Here is a 16,684-nt window from a genome sequence, read left to right on the forward strand (position 1 = left end):
TTGGATGTGCCAGAGAGCAGGGACTGGACAGCACATTCACATCTAAATACAGCCCTGTGGGGGCTGGCACTGAAATACTGCATCCAGCTCTAGTGCCCTTCTTTTTAAAAGGATGCTGAAAAATTGGTAAGGATCCAAAAAAACAGCCATAAAAGAGATTCAAAGGCTAGAACTGATGCCTTGCAGTGAAAAATTTCAACAGCTCAATCTGTTCGGTGTTATCAAAATAAGACTGGGAGGAGATTGGATTGCTGGGTGTAAAATGCCTCCGTGGTACTTGAGGGCTCTTTACACTTGCAGAAGAGCAAAGCATGGGAACAAACTGGGAACATTCACTCTGTAAATAAAGTAAAAGCATCTCAAAAGCAGTGCAGTTATCACTGGAATGAACTCCCCAGGAAAAGGGTGGAATCTCAAGGCTGGATGTCTTTCTGGAAGTCCTGCTTTAGCCAAACACAAGTTATTTGGCTTCATATAGGGGTAGCAGGATGAAATTTAAGGACCTGTGATATACAGGAGATCAGACTAGATGATCTAATGGTCCCTGCTGACCATAAACTCTCTGAATCTATGCAAACACGCCAGAGAGTCCTCAGCTGAGATATCAAGTTCACTTTTGACACAAAGCTTTTCACAAATTGGCTCTGGTGGTGCAGGTCCTTTAGGATACAAGCTCAGCTCTTCAAGGCTGCATCTGGTTAAGCACTAAAGCCCAGGCAGAGCTTTGTGTCCAGCAGGTAAGGGGGAGGCCACATGTGCACTAAAGCAGCCCCAACCAAAAGCAGCTCATACTCAAACACTCACTGCTTGCCAGGAATAAACAGCATTCACCTTTCTGTGACAGAAAACTGACACAGAGAAATGTGTGATGAATTCTGGTTGTAAGAGATCAGCTGCAGAGGCAGCTCAGGGTGCTGTCAGCCTTCCTTACTACTCCAGAGCAGATTATTCGTGGGGTTAAAGCACAAAGGAGGGAGATTACGTGAGAAATTAAGGGTGAAGACTGAAGAGATGGAACCCTGAAAGGCTTAGCATGGAGTTGGGCCAAGAGAGGAGACATTTGGCCACCAGGCTGAGCAGAGACAGAACCTTCCAGAAGCATGACAGCATTATCTCACGCAGCCTTCACATCCCCACAATCCCCACCCAGGACAACAGGAGCTGCTCCCACAGGTAGCTGTCCACCCTGCTGCATCTTTGAATTGTGCAGCAGTGAAATCTGCTGGGGAGGAAGAGGAGAGCCAAGGACAGAGGAAATGACAGAGTCCAGCAGGTTCCACTCCCTGATCCTCCGGAAGGAAGTTTCTTTCCTAGTACCCAGCTCCACAGTGGATAGGAGCCTGTCTGGAAATGGCTCATTCAACAGTGAAGAGGAATAAACATTCCCCATGGCAGAATTAAGAGGTTTGGCTGTGGGATACAAGGTGCCAATCTCAAAAAGTCTACAGCAGACAGCAGGAAATGTTGGCCTGGGCCAGCTTCAGACAAAGATCAAGGTTAGACTAACAACAAAAAAAATCTCAAGAGAAATCTCTGTCTACAGCCTTCACCCTGCTCTGGAAAATCTCCCAATCCTGCTATTAAGATATTTTGCTTCCTTTACCAGTACTGCCAATTCTGGCAGCATTCTCATCCCAAGTGCAAAGTCTCCCTCCCAACACCCCCGAGCAGCACCAGGATCATCAAACCCAGGGCTCTGAGAGAGGCCTCGTGTGCAGCAGCAGGAGGGGTTTGGTTACACACAAATCCCTGCCTGATCAGCACCAGCAGGAGAGGAAATGAGGGAAGAGTGACTGACAGGGAAAGGCGGTTTCTGGATGATTGTGTTTGGTTTTGGGGTATGAGAAGCTTGTTGGAACACGAAGTCTCTCTCCCCTCACCGCAGCCTCTCTGAGCACAGGGATAGAGCAGAGCCCCTCACAAAGCACAAGGCCTTGATGTCCTTGTAGTGCTCCCACCTCTGATCCACCACACACATTAGCACCAGATGCCTGCTGCCACAAGGAGAACACGCCAGGGTCTCTCTCCCATTCAGGCAACATCAGCCCCTGCCTTGTTCTTCACAGCTAAATCAAACCACCAACTAAAAAGAAGAAGAGGGGGGGGAAATTATCAACACCAACTTCTGGAAACTGTTACAAATGGCTCAGTCTTCACTTTCTGGGTAGTGACAAAAGGTCAAGTTGTGCTGGAAAGGATTATTTGGGTTCTACATGACATGAGAGCACAGGCTGGATTGGGCTCTGGGGGAGCAGCATTGAGCATCCACAGAACATCACAAGCCCAGGCAAAGTGGAAACAGCATTTTCTGGCTGGACTGCTAACACAGGAATTGCAGCTGAGAAGGTTTTTATCAGCAATTTGATGTGAAAACACAATTTATTAAAAAAAAATCAAGTGCTAGCAGGGATGGTGCACAACTGGCAGGCAAAAAAAAAAAGCCAGGGCTGAACTGCATGGCTGAGTGTCACGTCTCAAACCCAGAGAGACCAGGAGTGTGGTTTTGGTGTTTAACCAGTTTCAACTGCAGCCTGGCACTCTTTTACTTCCTCTGCAGAGATCTCTTCTCACTGCTGAGGGAAAGAAAGCAACCTCATCACGCGAAACACAACGGCCTGAGTAAAAATAAAGCCCCAAGGTGGTTTGGTGGCTGAGGTCATATCAGGAGGCACAGGGGTTGCAGGCAGGGGAATGCACTCAGAAATACTCATGCTGCCAACCAAGAAAGAGATTACAGAAAAGGAGGCAGGGCAGAGAATTAATGCAAGTCCAGCAGTAAAGAGGCTGACAGGCCTCTTTCACACGCCACCAGCTCCCCCGTGCTCAAAACAGTTTGTAAACTGTTTCCTAAACACAAAGGGGAAAAAAAAAACCCAGACCTAGTGCTGACCTCCATGAATGAGTAACCAAACCCAACAGCTTCCTGCAAGCTTGTGGGGGTGAGGAAAATGAGGGCAGGGCAGAGGGAACTCCACACTTCTCCCTCTCAAGTCTCGCTTTGGGCACAAAGATGAAGGATGCAGCAGCTCTTGCTGTTCTCTCGTGTGGGTGGTGGAGAAAGGCCAGAAAGAAGGGAAGGCAGCCCTCAGCTGGCTGCTGGTGCCTGGCATTCCCACCCCTGGAGCAGCTCTGCTTGTTGTGGTGCTGCAGGGGAGGCTCAGCAGTGCTGGAGCTCTGCAGAGGTGTGATCAGGAGCAGGCTGGGGGGAAGCACTGCCATCCTCTGACAGCAAGGACAGCCCAGAGCACAGCACCCCTCACACAAAATCACCCACTCCAGCACTAGAGAGCATCTAACCAGAGAGGGGACAAACTTCCGGACACAGGTCACCCTCCTGTGACAAGGTGATGGCACTCTCAGAGCTTGTGTGCATCCCACTGGCTCCTTCCATGAGACAAACCCCAGGGGACACTCCCTCCCTCTGGGGACACACCTACACCACTGCTCTGGTGGGGCTCAGGTGTTTCACTGCTGTGGGAACAGCTCCAGCACAGCACACAGGCCATGTGCAGGCACTGCTGGGCTGCTGGGTCCCATTCCCTCCACTCTCTGCACCAGCATCTAGTTTTGGGTTAAAAAACCCCTAAAAGCATGCAAAAGGACCTCATGTGCAGCCTGCAGAGTTACCTTTTTGGGGAGCAATGCCCCAGCAGTGGGGGGAAGGCAGCAAGTCTGTGTTTTCACCCTGCCCATCTAAACCACAGGCACAGCCCCAGCTGCCTGGGCTCATTTTCCAGATCACAAGATCCTAAAATGGAACATTCTGAGGGCTTTGCCCACCTGACACCATGGAAGGATCAAATGAGAGAGCCCTGTAGGAGCCCTGCACTTCATCCAGCAAAGATTATTTATAGGAGTCTGCAAAGAAAAGATCAATCTTTCAGTGTCCTGAGTGAAACCACCCAACCATGCTGGCAGTGAGGAGAAATGCTCCCACCAGCCTGGCAGGGATGCACCAAAAATAATGAGTTCCCCAAGCAGCCCCTTCTCTGTGCATCTGTATGGAAGAACAACCATCATTACAGCAATACATCATTTCCACTTCTGCCTGCCACTTACCTCCAGCCATGTGTAATGGAACAGAGTTACAAGGTGAGGGGAAGAGCTGAGAGTGGAGGGGGAAGCTCTCAGAAACAGGGGTGTCTGTGGGGTGCATTTGCATGAGCCATGCTCAGAGACACCCAGCTCACACCACAAGAGCCTCTGAACAAAGCAGACACTCCCAGGGAGCAGAGGCAGGGACATGCAGGCAGCCCCAGCTCTGAACCTGGGTCACTTCTGCCCCCCTGTGTGTGACTGGCCCGGGCTGAAGGAGCAGAATGGCCAAGAAAGCCCCAGCACAGCTGCTCCCACACCAAAAGGAGTTTTTACCCCTCCAGATGCAAAGCCCAAGGTCCACCAGATGAAAAACTGCATGGATTGAAACCAGGCAGGAGAAGGAGCCAGCCCAGTCACCCAAGGGGCTGCTGCCCAAGAGGAACAAGAGCACAAAGCAGGAACAACAAACATCACCAAGGAAAAACGGATGTGAAACAAGCAGGAGCTGCCTGGGACAGGGACCCTCTCACTAAGGACACGAGGTCTCTGGTGAGGAAGCAGCTTGGGCAGCCCCAAGCTCCTGCACATGATTCCCAAAACTGCCCAAAATACAGGTGCTATTTACTGCTCACTCATGGAAACCCTGGGGCAGTGCTCCACACTCCCTGCTGCTGAGAACAAAGTCTGGGTAAAGGAATGGAAGTTAAAACCTGCTCCGAATCCCAGAGCTAATGGTTCCACCCCAATTTCTCTGCCACTGCAAAGGGGATGTTGCTCCAGGCAAACCCAAAACCTCCATCCCTGACCAGCAGGCTGGAGGAAAATGGGAATGCTCCTGCAGCTGATGCACAGGGCTGGGACAGCAGATCTTGACTCTGCCCTTTGCTTTCCCAAGAGCTTTTCTGGTGGCCCTGACCAAACTTTTGATGGTTCTACAAGACTGACCTCTCACAAAAAGAGGCTAAGAGACTTAATTCTTTAATGATGATGAAGTATTCAGCCATCTGGAGAGAAGTATTATTCAATTACTGGCCTGCCAAGGGAAAACCTCTCTTCCCTAATCTTAGCTGCAGCAATCTTTATTAGTGGCTGCATGCTGTGTGTAACACAAGGAAGTGTCTACTGCAGAGCACAGGCAGCAGGCAGCAGCAATTGTGAGAACCTTAACTCAGCATTTCCTGACAGGAGTGATTAAAATCTCAAACTCAGTGTAATATTAGCACTTTCTCAAGAGACTGACAGCCCGTTTGCCCTGTTTACTTTACCAATTCACAGCCTGCAGAGCAAACTGCTTACAGTACTATCAGATTTGAGATGAATACAGAGCCATGGCAAATGAAACCAGGGGCAGAGAAGAAATGGCAGAGGTTCAGCTCTTCAGTTCACTAATACCTGCTCACTTGCTCAGCCTCCTTTTTTAGCATTTCTCATTGGAACTGCATAAAAAGAGACCAGATATTGCCAGGGGAAGGGTCAGCCTGGGCCCTCCTGCACACCCAGAAACGTGCAACGTACAAGAGACCACAGAGAGCAGCTGCTCACAGAACGAAACCCCAAAAGGCTGTGGCCAAAACAGCCAAAACCCTGAGCACAAAACAGCCAGGCTGCAACTCAAACACCTCCTCAGCTCATTCTGAAACTGTCCCTTGTTCTGTGTGCCAGCAGTGCCAAACCCAGCGACAGGGGAAGGGGCCAAACACAGATTTACACCCCTTGGTGTGCACAGGTGGAGTGTTCCTCCAGCTCTGCATCTTCCTAGAAAAGGGAATGGAGCAAACTGTGAAGCAGGCAGCTCTGCCAAGCCTAACCTAAAAGCACAGGGCAAGGCAAACTGCCAGCCCCACACGCTTCTCTCATCCCAGAAATGGCTGTGATTTGAGCTGGCCTTCTCACCCTTGCCATCCCACATCACTAACTCTAGCCTGTGGGCTCCTGACCCTGAAATAAAGCAATTTTGGGGTCTTTGTACAGAGCTGCATAAGGGAGAATGGAGTGAGTCCTGGGCAGAGATGTGTAGCATGTGCTGACAGGGACAGCACACACAGCAGCAGGTCCTGGCAGAGCAAATCGTGCAGCACCTCCCTCAAAGTGTGTCGTGTCACAGGGCTGGCACCTCACCACCTGCACAGCAAAAACACTGACTGCTGAGGACAGAAAACATCCCCAATCCATTTCTTGCCACCTGTAGGACAGCCAGCATCCTCACAGTCAAACCACCTGTGGCTGGGTTTGAAACAACAGCCTCTGTCCCACACCCTGCCCAGAATGCATCCAGAGCTGTTACAGCTTTATTTGCAGTGTTATATCTGGCATCTGAATTCACCCATTCTGCCCTGCAAAATCCCCTTCTCCGGCCCAGAAACTGAGAGGAGTTTGGGGCATCTCTGAGGAGGGGTTTAGGAGTTCTGAGGTGGTTTAGGACATTCCAGAGAGGAGTCAGGGATGTCTGAGAGAGCTAAGGACATCCCTAGGGCAGTTTAGGGGATGTTAAAGTGATTTTGAGGGCGCAGAGGGGTCTCTGACAGGGTTAGGGGGGTATGTGAGGGGATTAAAGGGGTCTGCAAGAGAGTTTAGAACATTTCTGAGGGGGTCTCGGGGTGCACTGAGGGGGTTTAGGACATTTCTGAGGGAGGTTAGAAGGAGTTCTGAGGTGGTTTAGGACATTCCAGGGGGGAGTTAGGGATGTCTGAGAGAATTAAGGACATCCCTGGGGCAGTTTAGGGGCTGTTAAAGTGATTTTGAGGGCGCAGAGGGGTCTCTGACAGGGTTGGGGGGGGATGTGAGGGGATTAAAGGGTTTAGGATGACAGCATTATCAGGGTTTAGGACATCTCTGAGGGGATTTTGGGGTGCACTGAGGGGGTTTAGGGCATTTCCGAGGGGGTTAAAGGGGTTTTGTGGGTCTGCATCAGCTGCCAGAGCAGAGCTATCAGAGCCAGCACAGAACACAGCCTGCCTCTGCCTCTTCAAGGGCTGAAGCTGGCAAGGAAGGGACTGGGCAGGCCATGATGACACATTTAGCCTCATTTCCCCAAAATGACACACAAACGCTGGCACACGTCCCCTGGGAGCAGAGCTGTTCCCTTCCTGCCGGCCGGGGATGTGGGGCAGAGGTGCTGCCATGCCAGGGCTGCTCCTGCTCCTGCTCCGGTCCTTCCGAGGCCAAACACTGCCACACTGTGGCAGCTCGGGGCTGCTCGGCTCCAAAACACCCGGGGATGCTGCGAGGAGCAGGACAAGAGGCTACAGCTTCATTGAGGAAGGAGCCCAGAGCTTCCCCAAGAGCTGCTGTCTTCATCCAGCCCACGGCTTCACAGCTCGGGAGCTTTGGCAGCAACACAGATTTAAGGTTTCCTCTCCACGTGGTTATTTTGGGTGATATGGCCCCAAAAGCAGTTGTGCCAACTCCAGTGCTGCCCCACAGTAGGCACAGGCAGCCTGAGAATAAATATATTGGCTGCCAAAACCAGCAGTGCCCAAGCCCAGGCCCTCAGCTCATTTTGGCATTCTATTTCTGCCCTCAGCTCCCTTTTGCCATTCTATTTCTGCCCTCAGCTCCCTTTTGCCATTCTATTTCTGATGGTGTGGCTTCTCCATGATCAGAAAGCTCCTGCTTTTCTGGAGCCAATGTTTCAAACAGAAAGAAATCAAGACTAATGGTAAATATCACACAGTGTGTACAGACAAGCTGCACTTCAGAGAGCACAGACCCCACTGAACAGAGCAAGGGGAAGCTCCAGCACAAAGTGCTGCACTACAAACACATCCCTGCCTCCCACTCTGCCAGCTGCTACTCTGCCTCCTGTGACAGCACTGCAAAAGAGAAACCCCCACCAGTGCCCCAAAAACACTGACAAAATCTTATGCCAAGAAGCTTCATGTGTGATTGATGGAGAAGCTAAAGCTTGGCACGATCCTTTCAGGGATGCTGAGGAAGCAAAAGTCCCCAGAAGAGCTGAGGAGAGGGAAAATAACCAAAGGCAGGAACATTTGAAAAATGCTGCAGCAATGTGCCAGAGCTTATCTTTCAAAGCCCCAAGACTTCACCCCAGTTCCACCCAGCTGAAGTCACAAACTCGTTACAAAAGCACAAATCTGAGAAGCTTTGGGCCCCACAGTGCGCAGGGAAGGTTTTCCCAGCTCTCCTAAACTCCCATCCTTAACAGCCATTTTAGGACAGGCAGCCCAGAGCTCCCTGGCAAGTTCTCTTGCAAGTCAAATGTGCCAGAGCAGTGCAAAGATTCCTGGAGGATGAGCTCCCAACCACCACTGCCTCTGCCCACATTCCTGGGCCTGACAAACAGAGCTCACCCATGCTCCTCCTGCAAGGTACAGCTGGACAGGCTCACAGGAGACACCACCACTTCATCATATTTTTAATTCTTGCAAAAGAAAGGTGCTGGTCTGGCCTCTCAGCAGAGCAAGTTATGCAAATGTAACACCTACACTGGAAATTGAAACCACAGTTTTCCCGTTGTCAGCGATCATCTGGCAGTGGGACAAGTGACACACTTCCAGAACAAGCCTCACAACTGCCAGGGTCACTGTTAACCCTGCTCTCCAGCACCTGACCTCATTTCCCACCGGGAGCCTCACCCAAGTTAGAGCCCTGAGAGCAGCAGCATTTTACAGCATCTCGTGTTTGTGCCTCTCTCCTGCTCCACATCAGCCGCGCCAGCGTGCGCTGCCAAGAGAGGGATGGTAACAACATGCCTTAAACACGAGAGGCACGAGGTCACCAGCTCCTCAGCCTGACCCAGGCACAGCTCCCACAGGGAAAGCCAAAACACTGGAAAATTTAGCAACAGGAAAGCAAAACAGATCCAGTGTCATTCCACTGCATTCCAAAGACATGAGAGCGAGGGCAGCGGCCGCCTCGCGCGGTACTCACGTCGCTGGGGCTGAGGTTCCCAAGCCCGTTGTCCTGCTCAGAATCCCGGCTGGACTCGTGGCCCTGGCACGAGCGGGGGTGGGAGGGATGGATCCAGATCTCCAGCCTGGTGGCATCGTCTCCCACTTGTCTCAGCGTGGATTTCTTGCCCTTGCCCCGGCGGCTGGGGCTCACGTCCAGCACCTGGTGTTTCCTCTGCTCCATCTGCTCGGACTGGGCACACAGGACACACGAGATCACCCAGGGATCAAGGGTCAGGGGAAATGTATCATTTCCTATTCGTGGAAAAATCAGCTCTTTCCCCTGCTTCACAGCAACAGTAACTCATGGACACGTCCAGAATTTGGTTCTGGCTCTGCAGGACAGTGCAGGTGAGCAGTTTTCAATTCCAGATATCCCAGGACAAGAAAAGCTGTGTTGAGTCCCAGGAGCATGTGGCAGCCCATGGGCTGTATTTGGGGTGACTCCCTGGGGCACAAAGGCACTGCAGCCTCCCTTATCCATCCCCACAGATGTGGGGCACCTATGGAATAAAGCAACAATTGCATGCCAAGGCCATGCTGCAAACCACAGCAACCAACAGCCCTTGCTGAGCTCAGCTAAATCAGTTTGTGACCCAGAAACAAAAGATTCAGCTCCCCAAACAACCCCAAAACCACCATTCTGAAGGCTGCCTCTGTCATGAAATTTCTTAGAAGTAGGTAAGGAGTGTCTCCAAGTCCAAAACCCACCAATCTCTCCATGCTCTGCAGCACAGGCAGGAGCAGCACCCCAGAGCCCAGCTCCAAGGCCCACCTTGCGTTTTGTCTCCTCAAAGAGACTCATCAGGCTCTCCTTGGCAGTGAGGATGGGGTTGCTGGCAGCCAGGCTGCGCATGTAGTAGTACACAGCATCCAGCTTCCTCCTCTGCAAAAAACACAACAAACAAAAACAAGTGGCTCAGAGCTGCCACTCCTCTGGGGCATTCAAAGCCCCAGTGCTCCCATGTGTTTCCCCTTCTCCCTCCCTCAACGCTGCGTGGGACAGACAGACACACTGAGAAAGGTCATGAAGGAAAGGTGCTTCTGAACTGCTCTGCTTTAAACCAGCATCTTTCAGGCTTGGGAACTGGCAGATCCCTGTGCCCCAGCATGATGCTTCCATTATCTGCTGCCACATCTTCCCTGAAGTCATTTTTCCTGCATGGCTGGAGTAGCCAGCACCACTGAAACCCGGGGAAATCACATGTGGATGTTGCTGAAACCAATGCCCACAGGTTTAGTGATAAGACAGCAAACAGATGGCTCTGAGCACAAAAATCTCATGCAAAAAGTGGGCTGTGTTTTCAACTTAAAACAATTACACTCTCAACAGCCCACAAAACAGTCCCCAAAATCCCTGAGGGAGTAGCGTGTGTCTGACAAAGCTGCTTGAAGCCACAGCAGCTGGAATCCACACAGCACATCCTGCCATCAGCCTCCTTTTCCTTTTAAGAAAAAACCCAAACCATCTGAGCACTGCCCTCAACAATGCATTTCTCCACCAGATGGAATCTCCCAGCCATCCCAGAGGCTCTCCCTGTGCCTGCACATCCTTGCCTGAGGAGCATCTTACCGTGTAGATGGCCAGAAGTGCCAGCTGGTTGTATGGGCGGCCGTTTTTGGGAGCAATTTGCTGAGCCTTCAGGTACCAGCTGGGGAAGGGAAAAAACAGAGAGAAAAGGTCACTGAAAGGACATCAGGCTGCCTTCCTTGTCCTCAAGGGTGCAGAACTTCCCTTGGAACTGGCATTTCTGCAGGGATCTGGCCCTTCCCACAAGTGCCCTCTGCCTGCAGGAGTGAGCACAGACAGGGAGCTGTGCCCATTCTTGGCGCTGGGTAAGAGAGGGCAGATCCAGCTGCAGAAGGAAATACCCCTGGCAAATACCCCAGATAAGCAGGGGGCAACAAGTGCTGCTAAGTTCTGATGGAGTGAGAGCATATGGATGCAAAAGCCACCAGAAAATACAAGAGCAAATCTGCCAGGCTCAGTGGTCTAAACCCTTCCACCCTACTGCAGGATCAGCTGAGGACAATTTCCACCACCTCTGGAACAGCCAAACCCAGCTACACCCTTCACCTTTACAGGACTGCCATAAAACAGAGGACTGGAAAGACTTCAAAAAGGAAGAGAAAGCCTTCTTTGGCTAGAGGAGAGCTCAGGGATGAAATTACAGCCAGCCCTGGTGTGCAGAGGCAGAGCTGTGCTGGAGGGACACAGCAGCTGGTCCCTACCTGCGGGCCTTGCCGTAGTTCGCCGTGTCGTTGGCCTGCTCCCGGTAGCGGCAAATGTCCCCCTGGCAGATCATGCACCTCTGGGCACTGATCAGGGCGTACTTCACCTGCAAAGGAGCAGCCATGGAGTACCTGGGACACAGCCCTGGCTCACCTGCAGAGCCAGAGAGCCCACAGGGGCTGTACAGAGCCAACAGGAGGTCAGTGACACACTGAAGGTCTCACAAAAGGGCAGCGGGATGAAGTGACAAGGTTCCAAGCCAATCCCCCAAACACCTCCTCTCTGACACAATACCCCACCTCTCTCCACAAGGGGGTTGTTCACTCCATGACCAATTTGAGGACAGCTGTTGGATAAACACATCTCTGTGGGAATGGAGCTGGACTAAAATATCCTCTCCCAGCTGTTCCTGCACCTGCACTCACAGCTCAGGGCAACACGTCAGGGAGGCAGCACAACTGCCAGCTTTCCCTCATTATTCTGGATTCCACAGGCAGAAAAAAACTATGTTCAATATCTCAGGAAAGGTCAGGGTGCCTTTGGACACTGCTTTATTAGCTCTGGTCACAGAGCTGGTACAAAACAAGCTCTTTGCAAATGAAGCTAAGAAATGTTACTGCACCAGAGTGCAGAGTTCTCCAGCAGCTGGGAAAGATTCCCTGCAAACCAACTGGCTCTGTTTGGAGTAGAGCTGCCTGCTCCTTGCATTCAGGCATTCTCCTGTGCACCTTGCCCAGGATTACCAGGATGAGAGGTCCCCAGGAGGAAGCCAACCTACCATTTTCCTGAGAGGTTTGCTGCGGATGGCCATCCCATCCATGTAGTCCTCCAGCTTGAACTGGTAGGAGACCTGCAGCTTCTGGAGGAGGCCATCAAAAAAAGAAGAGCCCTGCAAAACACACACACACACACTTAGATGTTATGAGCTTTCTAATGACAAGCACAAAATCACCACACCAGCCCTGCCATGTGCAAGAAAGGAGCTCCAGCTCCCTGAGGTTTGGGCTGTTCAGAACACAACAAGGAGGTTGGAGGATCTCCAGCCTCAGAGGTTTTTAAGATTGAGCTACACAAAATCAGGACTGACTGGATTTAGTGTTTAACGAGTCCTGCTTTGAGGAAAAGGGTGAACAAAGCCTCCAGCAGTTCCTCTTCTCATCCTAACTCTTTAAAACAAATCTTCTCAGGTCTGTCAGCCTACCTGGTATAAAGACCAAACTGAGCTTCAGTTTTACAGAATGATTTCTAAGCAAATTTGGTAAAGTTGCCACAAACACCTCCAGGAATGTCTCTTTTAGCTTCACTTCAGGGCATTAATTTCACTTTAGCTTAAATCAATTTCTAATTAACACAAACACACTAAAACAAACTGGTTTAAATTGTAACAGATGTCTACCTTGACCTACACCTGCCCCAATAAACCATAATGTGTCTGAGCATCCTCTTTGCATAAGGATGACATGAATAAGATCAAGATGACCAGCTGCCCCATTGCACCATCCCTTTCTAAAAACCAGGCAATCCCACCCAAAGGTTTAGTGGAATCTGGGGATGTTTCTCTCTTCTTACCTCATCTAGAAGCAAGAGCAGTTTGTTCCGAATTTCTTGGGCGTTTTCCCCCTGAGGGTCCTTGAGGAGCTGCCGGAATTTCTCAATCACCTGGTAAAAAGCATTTTTCCACAGCAACTGGTCCACGTTCTGGGTGTCAGAGAACTCAATATCCATGAGGATGCACCTTTCATAGAGCTGCAGCATCTCCACCCTGCAGCAAAGCACAGTCAGGGAAGGGTCAATGCAACAGCAACTGCCCAGAGCGCAGGGAACACGTGCTGAACCACCTGCTGCTCACATCCAGCTGCCAGCAGCACTCACTGCTCACACACAGCCCCCAGGGAGCTGGGAGCTGCTGCAATCCAACCCCCTTCCTGCTCTGAGAGGGTAAATCCAACAGGAGCATCTCCCTGGTACAGGTGACTCAGGATGGATCAAGGCTTGGTAAAGAGCAAGGAGCAAGGTTACAGTTCTGCCAACAGCAAGGCACAAGTGTCTCCTGATCCAACACAGAGAGCACACACACTGCTCTGAACACACACAAGGCTCTGAGCCAGGAAGCAGAACACAAAGAAGCACAGGGCAACACGGATCTTGCCATTAAAATGATCCCAACTCCCCTCCCATCCAACCAAAATACACAGAATACAACAAAATACACACTTACTTAAAAATGAACAAATAGGGAACAATGGAAATAAAGCCTCAGAGTCCCAGAAATCACATTCCCCTTTCTCAGCTGCCTACAGCCCTGCCTGGATGCTGGAGCAGAATTCCTCCCCCAAATTGTATAAAATAGCTGCAGGCTAGGAACAGCTCTGAAACATGTGGGGCAAGTAAATGGTAAAGGGGATCCTCAGCTGTTCCTGCCTTATTCCTTATAATCTTTCAGGTCCTACAGAAACAGTAGGAGAGCGTGGATGGTAAAGGCTGGAGTGAAGCCTGATGGGAATGCCTGGAAGAGCCTGACGGGATAAGAGAAAGATGCTGGTGGGTTCCTGCCCAAAGCACAGAGCCAGGATGGGCTGCCTGACCCCACACAGTCCCCAAACCCTGCACACACACCTGGACAGCACAAACACCAAGGGAACTGGACATTTCCACAGATGGATGCCATGTAAGAGTCCCCACACAACTGGAACTGTGTGCACTTGGACACAGGCAGGACACAAGGGGCACTGCCAGCAAGGACAGGGTCAGCTGTGCCCACCAGGGCAGGGTGGGCTTCCACAGGCCACAGCAGCACTCCAGTGTTTCCTCTCCCTTCACACAACAGCTCTGGGTGACCTCAGCTCCTTGAGGAAGACCTGAAACCTCAAGTGCTGCTTCAATCACAGACATATTCCACCCCATGGTTTATAGAGCAAGTGCCCAAAACACAGAACAAGCCCTGAAATGAGCTCACTCGCTAGATTTGCTGTCAGTCAGCTCTGAAAAACAGCCTCCAGAGAAGCCCTGCAGACACAGAGATCACAAATAAACGTGAAAGATGCCAAGTTGAAACTTGTTACAGCCATATTAACCATCCCCCAGAGCAACAGTGTTACTGCTCTCCTGACAGACTGGCATCACCAGGCTACTCCCACTGGAGTGTCACCATGCTGAGCGGCATCAAGAGCAAAACAACACAGCACTGGAAAGGCACTGACAGCACCAGGAACAACAAAATGCTTCCTGAGCACACACTAAGGATAGGTAAGAAAGCAGAAGTCTGACAACAAACACTGAGAGCACTGGAACTGAGAAACATCAGCTCCAGCAAGAGCCAGGAGAACCAAAAATCTACAGCAGGTGCTTGTCCTGCTCCTCTGTGTCCCTGCAAGGCATTCACCAAGCACAAGAAGCCACAGGGAAGTGACATCCATCCTCACCCACAGCTTCCTTCCATCACCCACACACCGCAGGCACACAACAAACAGACCAGGCACACCAAAACCTGACAACCCAGTGCCACATCTCCCAGCCACTGAGATCCCCAGGGAGGCACCATTGCCCTGTATTTCACCCTCCCCAGCCCACCCACCAACCTCAGCTGGGCCATCTTCTCCAGCCCCTCCGGGCTGATGCGGTCTCTGGACAGGAGGTTGCTGAGCTGCTGCTCCTGGTTGCCAGCCTCACGCAGGAGTTTGCTGAGCTCCTGCTGCTGCATGTTCCTCATCTGCTGCTCCATCTCGGGGCTCAGAGGAGTAGGAGGGAGTGGGCCACACAGGTACTGCCCTGCCTGGCCAGGGTACCCAGGGTAATAAGCTCCTGGGTACACCCCGTTGGTTGGACCCATAGGATACTGCAGGGAATATCCCCCGTAGGGATACTGGGGGCCTTGCCCGGCGGCACGAGGGTAATAATAGGGGTTGTCAGAGTTTTGGAATTTATAATAGGAGGGCTGGGCCTGGCGGGCTTCCCCCCAGGAGGTGGGGCTCACTTCATCATCCGTGTCTAGGAAGTGAAGCTGAGCAGTCTGGCTCTTCAGGGCGGGTTTTTGGTCCGGGTTGTTTGGGTCCCACAGGCGGCGGGCGGTGCCACCCCGGCCCCGGCTCCGGGGGCCTTTGCTGCCAGCCCCGCCCAGCAGGAGCCTGGGGCCAGGGTGAGTGGCTTCAGGGACACCCACCGAGCTGGCTGAGAGGTCCGTGTTGGCAGGCAGGAACAGAATCCCACGGCCCCTCCCTTGGGGCTCCCTGCTCTGGCTCCTTGCCTCTGAAACCTCTAAGGCCTTCAGGGACTTTTTTTTATCTGTATCTGCCAGGCTGCTGTCCCTGCTCGTGGTCCTGCTGTCAAATGTCACTCGAAAGGGTCCCTTGGCTTCCCTGCCATTGCTGCTCCATTCACTCTCACTCCTGGAAGCTCGGCTCTGCTCTGAATGCCTCCTCCTGTCTGAATTCCTGCTGGAGACGTACACCTCAGCCTCATCAATCCTGTCATCATCCAGGGAGTCTGTGGAGGACACAGAGAGCTGCTTCCTGGGACGTATCCTCTCCCTGGCACGCTCCTGCCTCCTCTCCACGCCGTCCACGAGCAGGGCTCCGTCCGTGCTGTTGTTGCTGCCGGCCGAGCTGGTGCTGCAGGTGCGGTAGCGGCTGCGCCGTTTGTCCGTGCGGGAATAGCGCTTGGTGGAGCCCAGCTTCCCCGGCAGCCCCTCATCCCCCGCCCTCCTCACCCTGTCACCCCGCTCTGCTCGCCTCCCTTTATCCCCCCTGGAGGCTTTCAGTGCTTCCCCTGCCTGGCTCCCCTCTCTGTCCTCCTTGCTGGATTTGATTTTTCTGTTGTTGTCTTTTCCGGTGCTTTTCTCAGCCTCTTCATCTCCCTCGACTTTGAGCTGCTCCATCCTGCCGGTGATTTCCTCACTGGCCGGCTGCAGGGAGGGCTCTTTAGCAGCAGAGTGCAGGCGTTTCCCAGGCTGGTAGATCTGCTGGTCTGGCTTCTTAGTTCTCCTGGGGGCCTTTGGACACCACTCATCCACAATGGGCTGCGTGGATGAGTTTTCCTGGCTTTGCAGGCCGCCTTTGGTCTCTGTTTCTTCCTTCTCCTGTGAAGGACCGTTCTGCTTGGGGCCATTGCTTTTGTCACAGTCCTCCACAGCTGGAGCTCCTATTCCCACAGAGTCCTTGTGCCCAGCACTCTCCTCCTTGTCCTCCTCAGCTCTGCTCCTTTCCTTCTCCGAGGCCTCTTGCTTTGGTGACACAAGTTTGCTCCTCAGTCTGGAGAGGCCAGGCTTGTAAATCTCCTGGTCTGGGCGCCTGTTGTCTTTGCGGTGCCTCGGCTCCTTCACCTCCTTCATGTTTTCTGGGGAAAAACAGACAGAAGAAAGTTATTCCTGAAAAATACCATGACAAATAATCAAGTCAAGGCAAAGAGCTTGCCAGCCTCAGGGCAGGTCCAGGAGAGATCTGAAAATCTATGTCAATATTTAGGGGAAATCACAGAGAAAAAGTAGAAAATGAGAAAGTCTAACACA

General features: G+C 52.0%; 1 protein-coding gene across 3 annotated transcripts in view; it reads right to left on the reverse strand.

Annotated features, from left to right (window-relative positions):
• The window catches only part of SMG6 (SMG6 nonsense mediated mRNA decay factor), a 108,270-nt gene that overhangs the window by 88,079 nt on the left and 3,507 nt on the right, over positions 1-16,684 (reverse strand). For all 3 annotated transcript variants that reach the window (XM_063173681.1, XM_063173680.1, XM_063173679.1), the window contains exons 2-8: positions 14,760-16,512; positions 12,751-12,943; positions 11,960-12,070; positions 11,181-11,287; positions 10,522-10,600; positions 9,724-9,834; positions 8,929-9,141 (exon numbers count right to left, since the gene is read on the reverse strand). In XM_063173681.1, the coding sequence (XP_063029751.1) occupies positions 8,929-9,141; positions 9,724-9,834; positions 10,522-10,600; positions 11,181-11,287; positions 11,960-12,070; positions 12,751-12,943; positions 14,760-16,512 (2,567 nt within the window). The remainder of the gene's footprint in view (positions 1-8,928; positions 9,142-9,723; positions 9,835-10,521; positions 10,601-11,180; positions 11,288-11,959; positions 12,071-12,750; positions 12,944-14,759; positions 16,513-16,684) is intronic.

Source organism: Melospiza melodia, chromosome 21, assembly GCF_035770615.1.
Source record: "Melospiza melodia melodia isolate bMelMel2 chromosome 21, bMelMel2.pri, whole genome shotgun sequence".
In the NCBI taxonomy this organism is placed as follows: Eukaryota; Metazoa; Chordata; class Aves; order Passeriformes; family Passerellidae; genus Melospiza; species Melospiza melodia.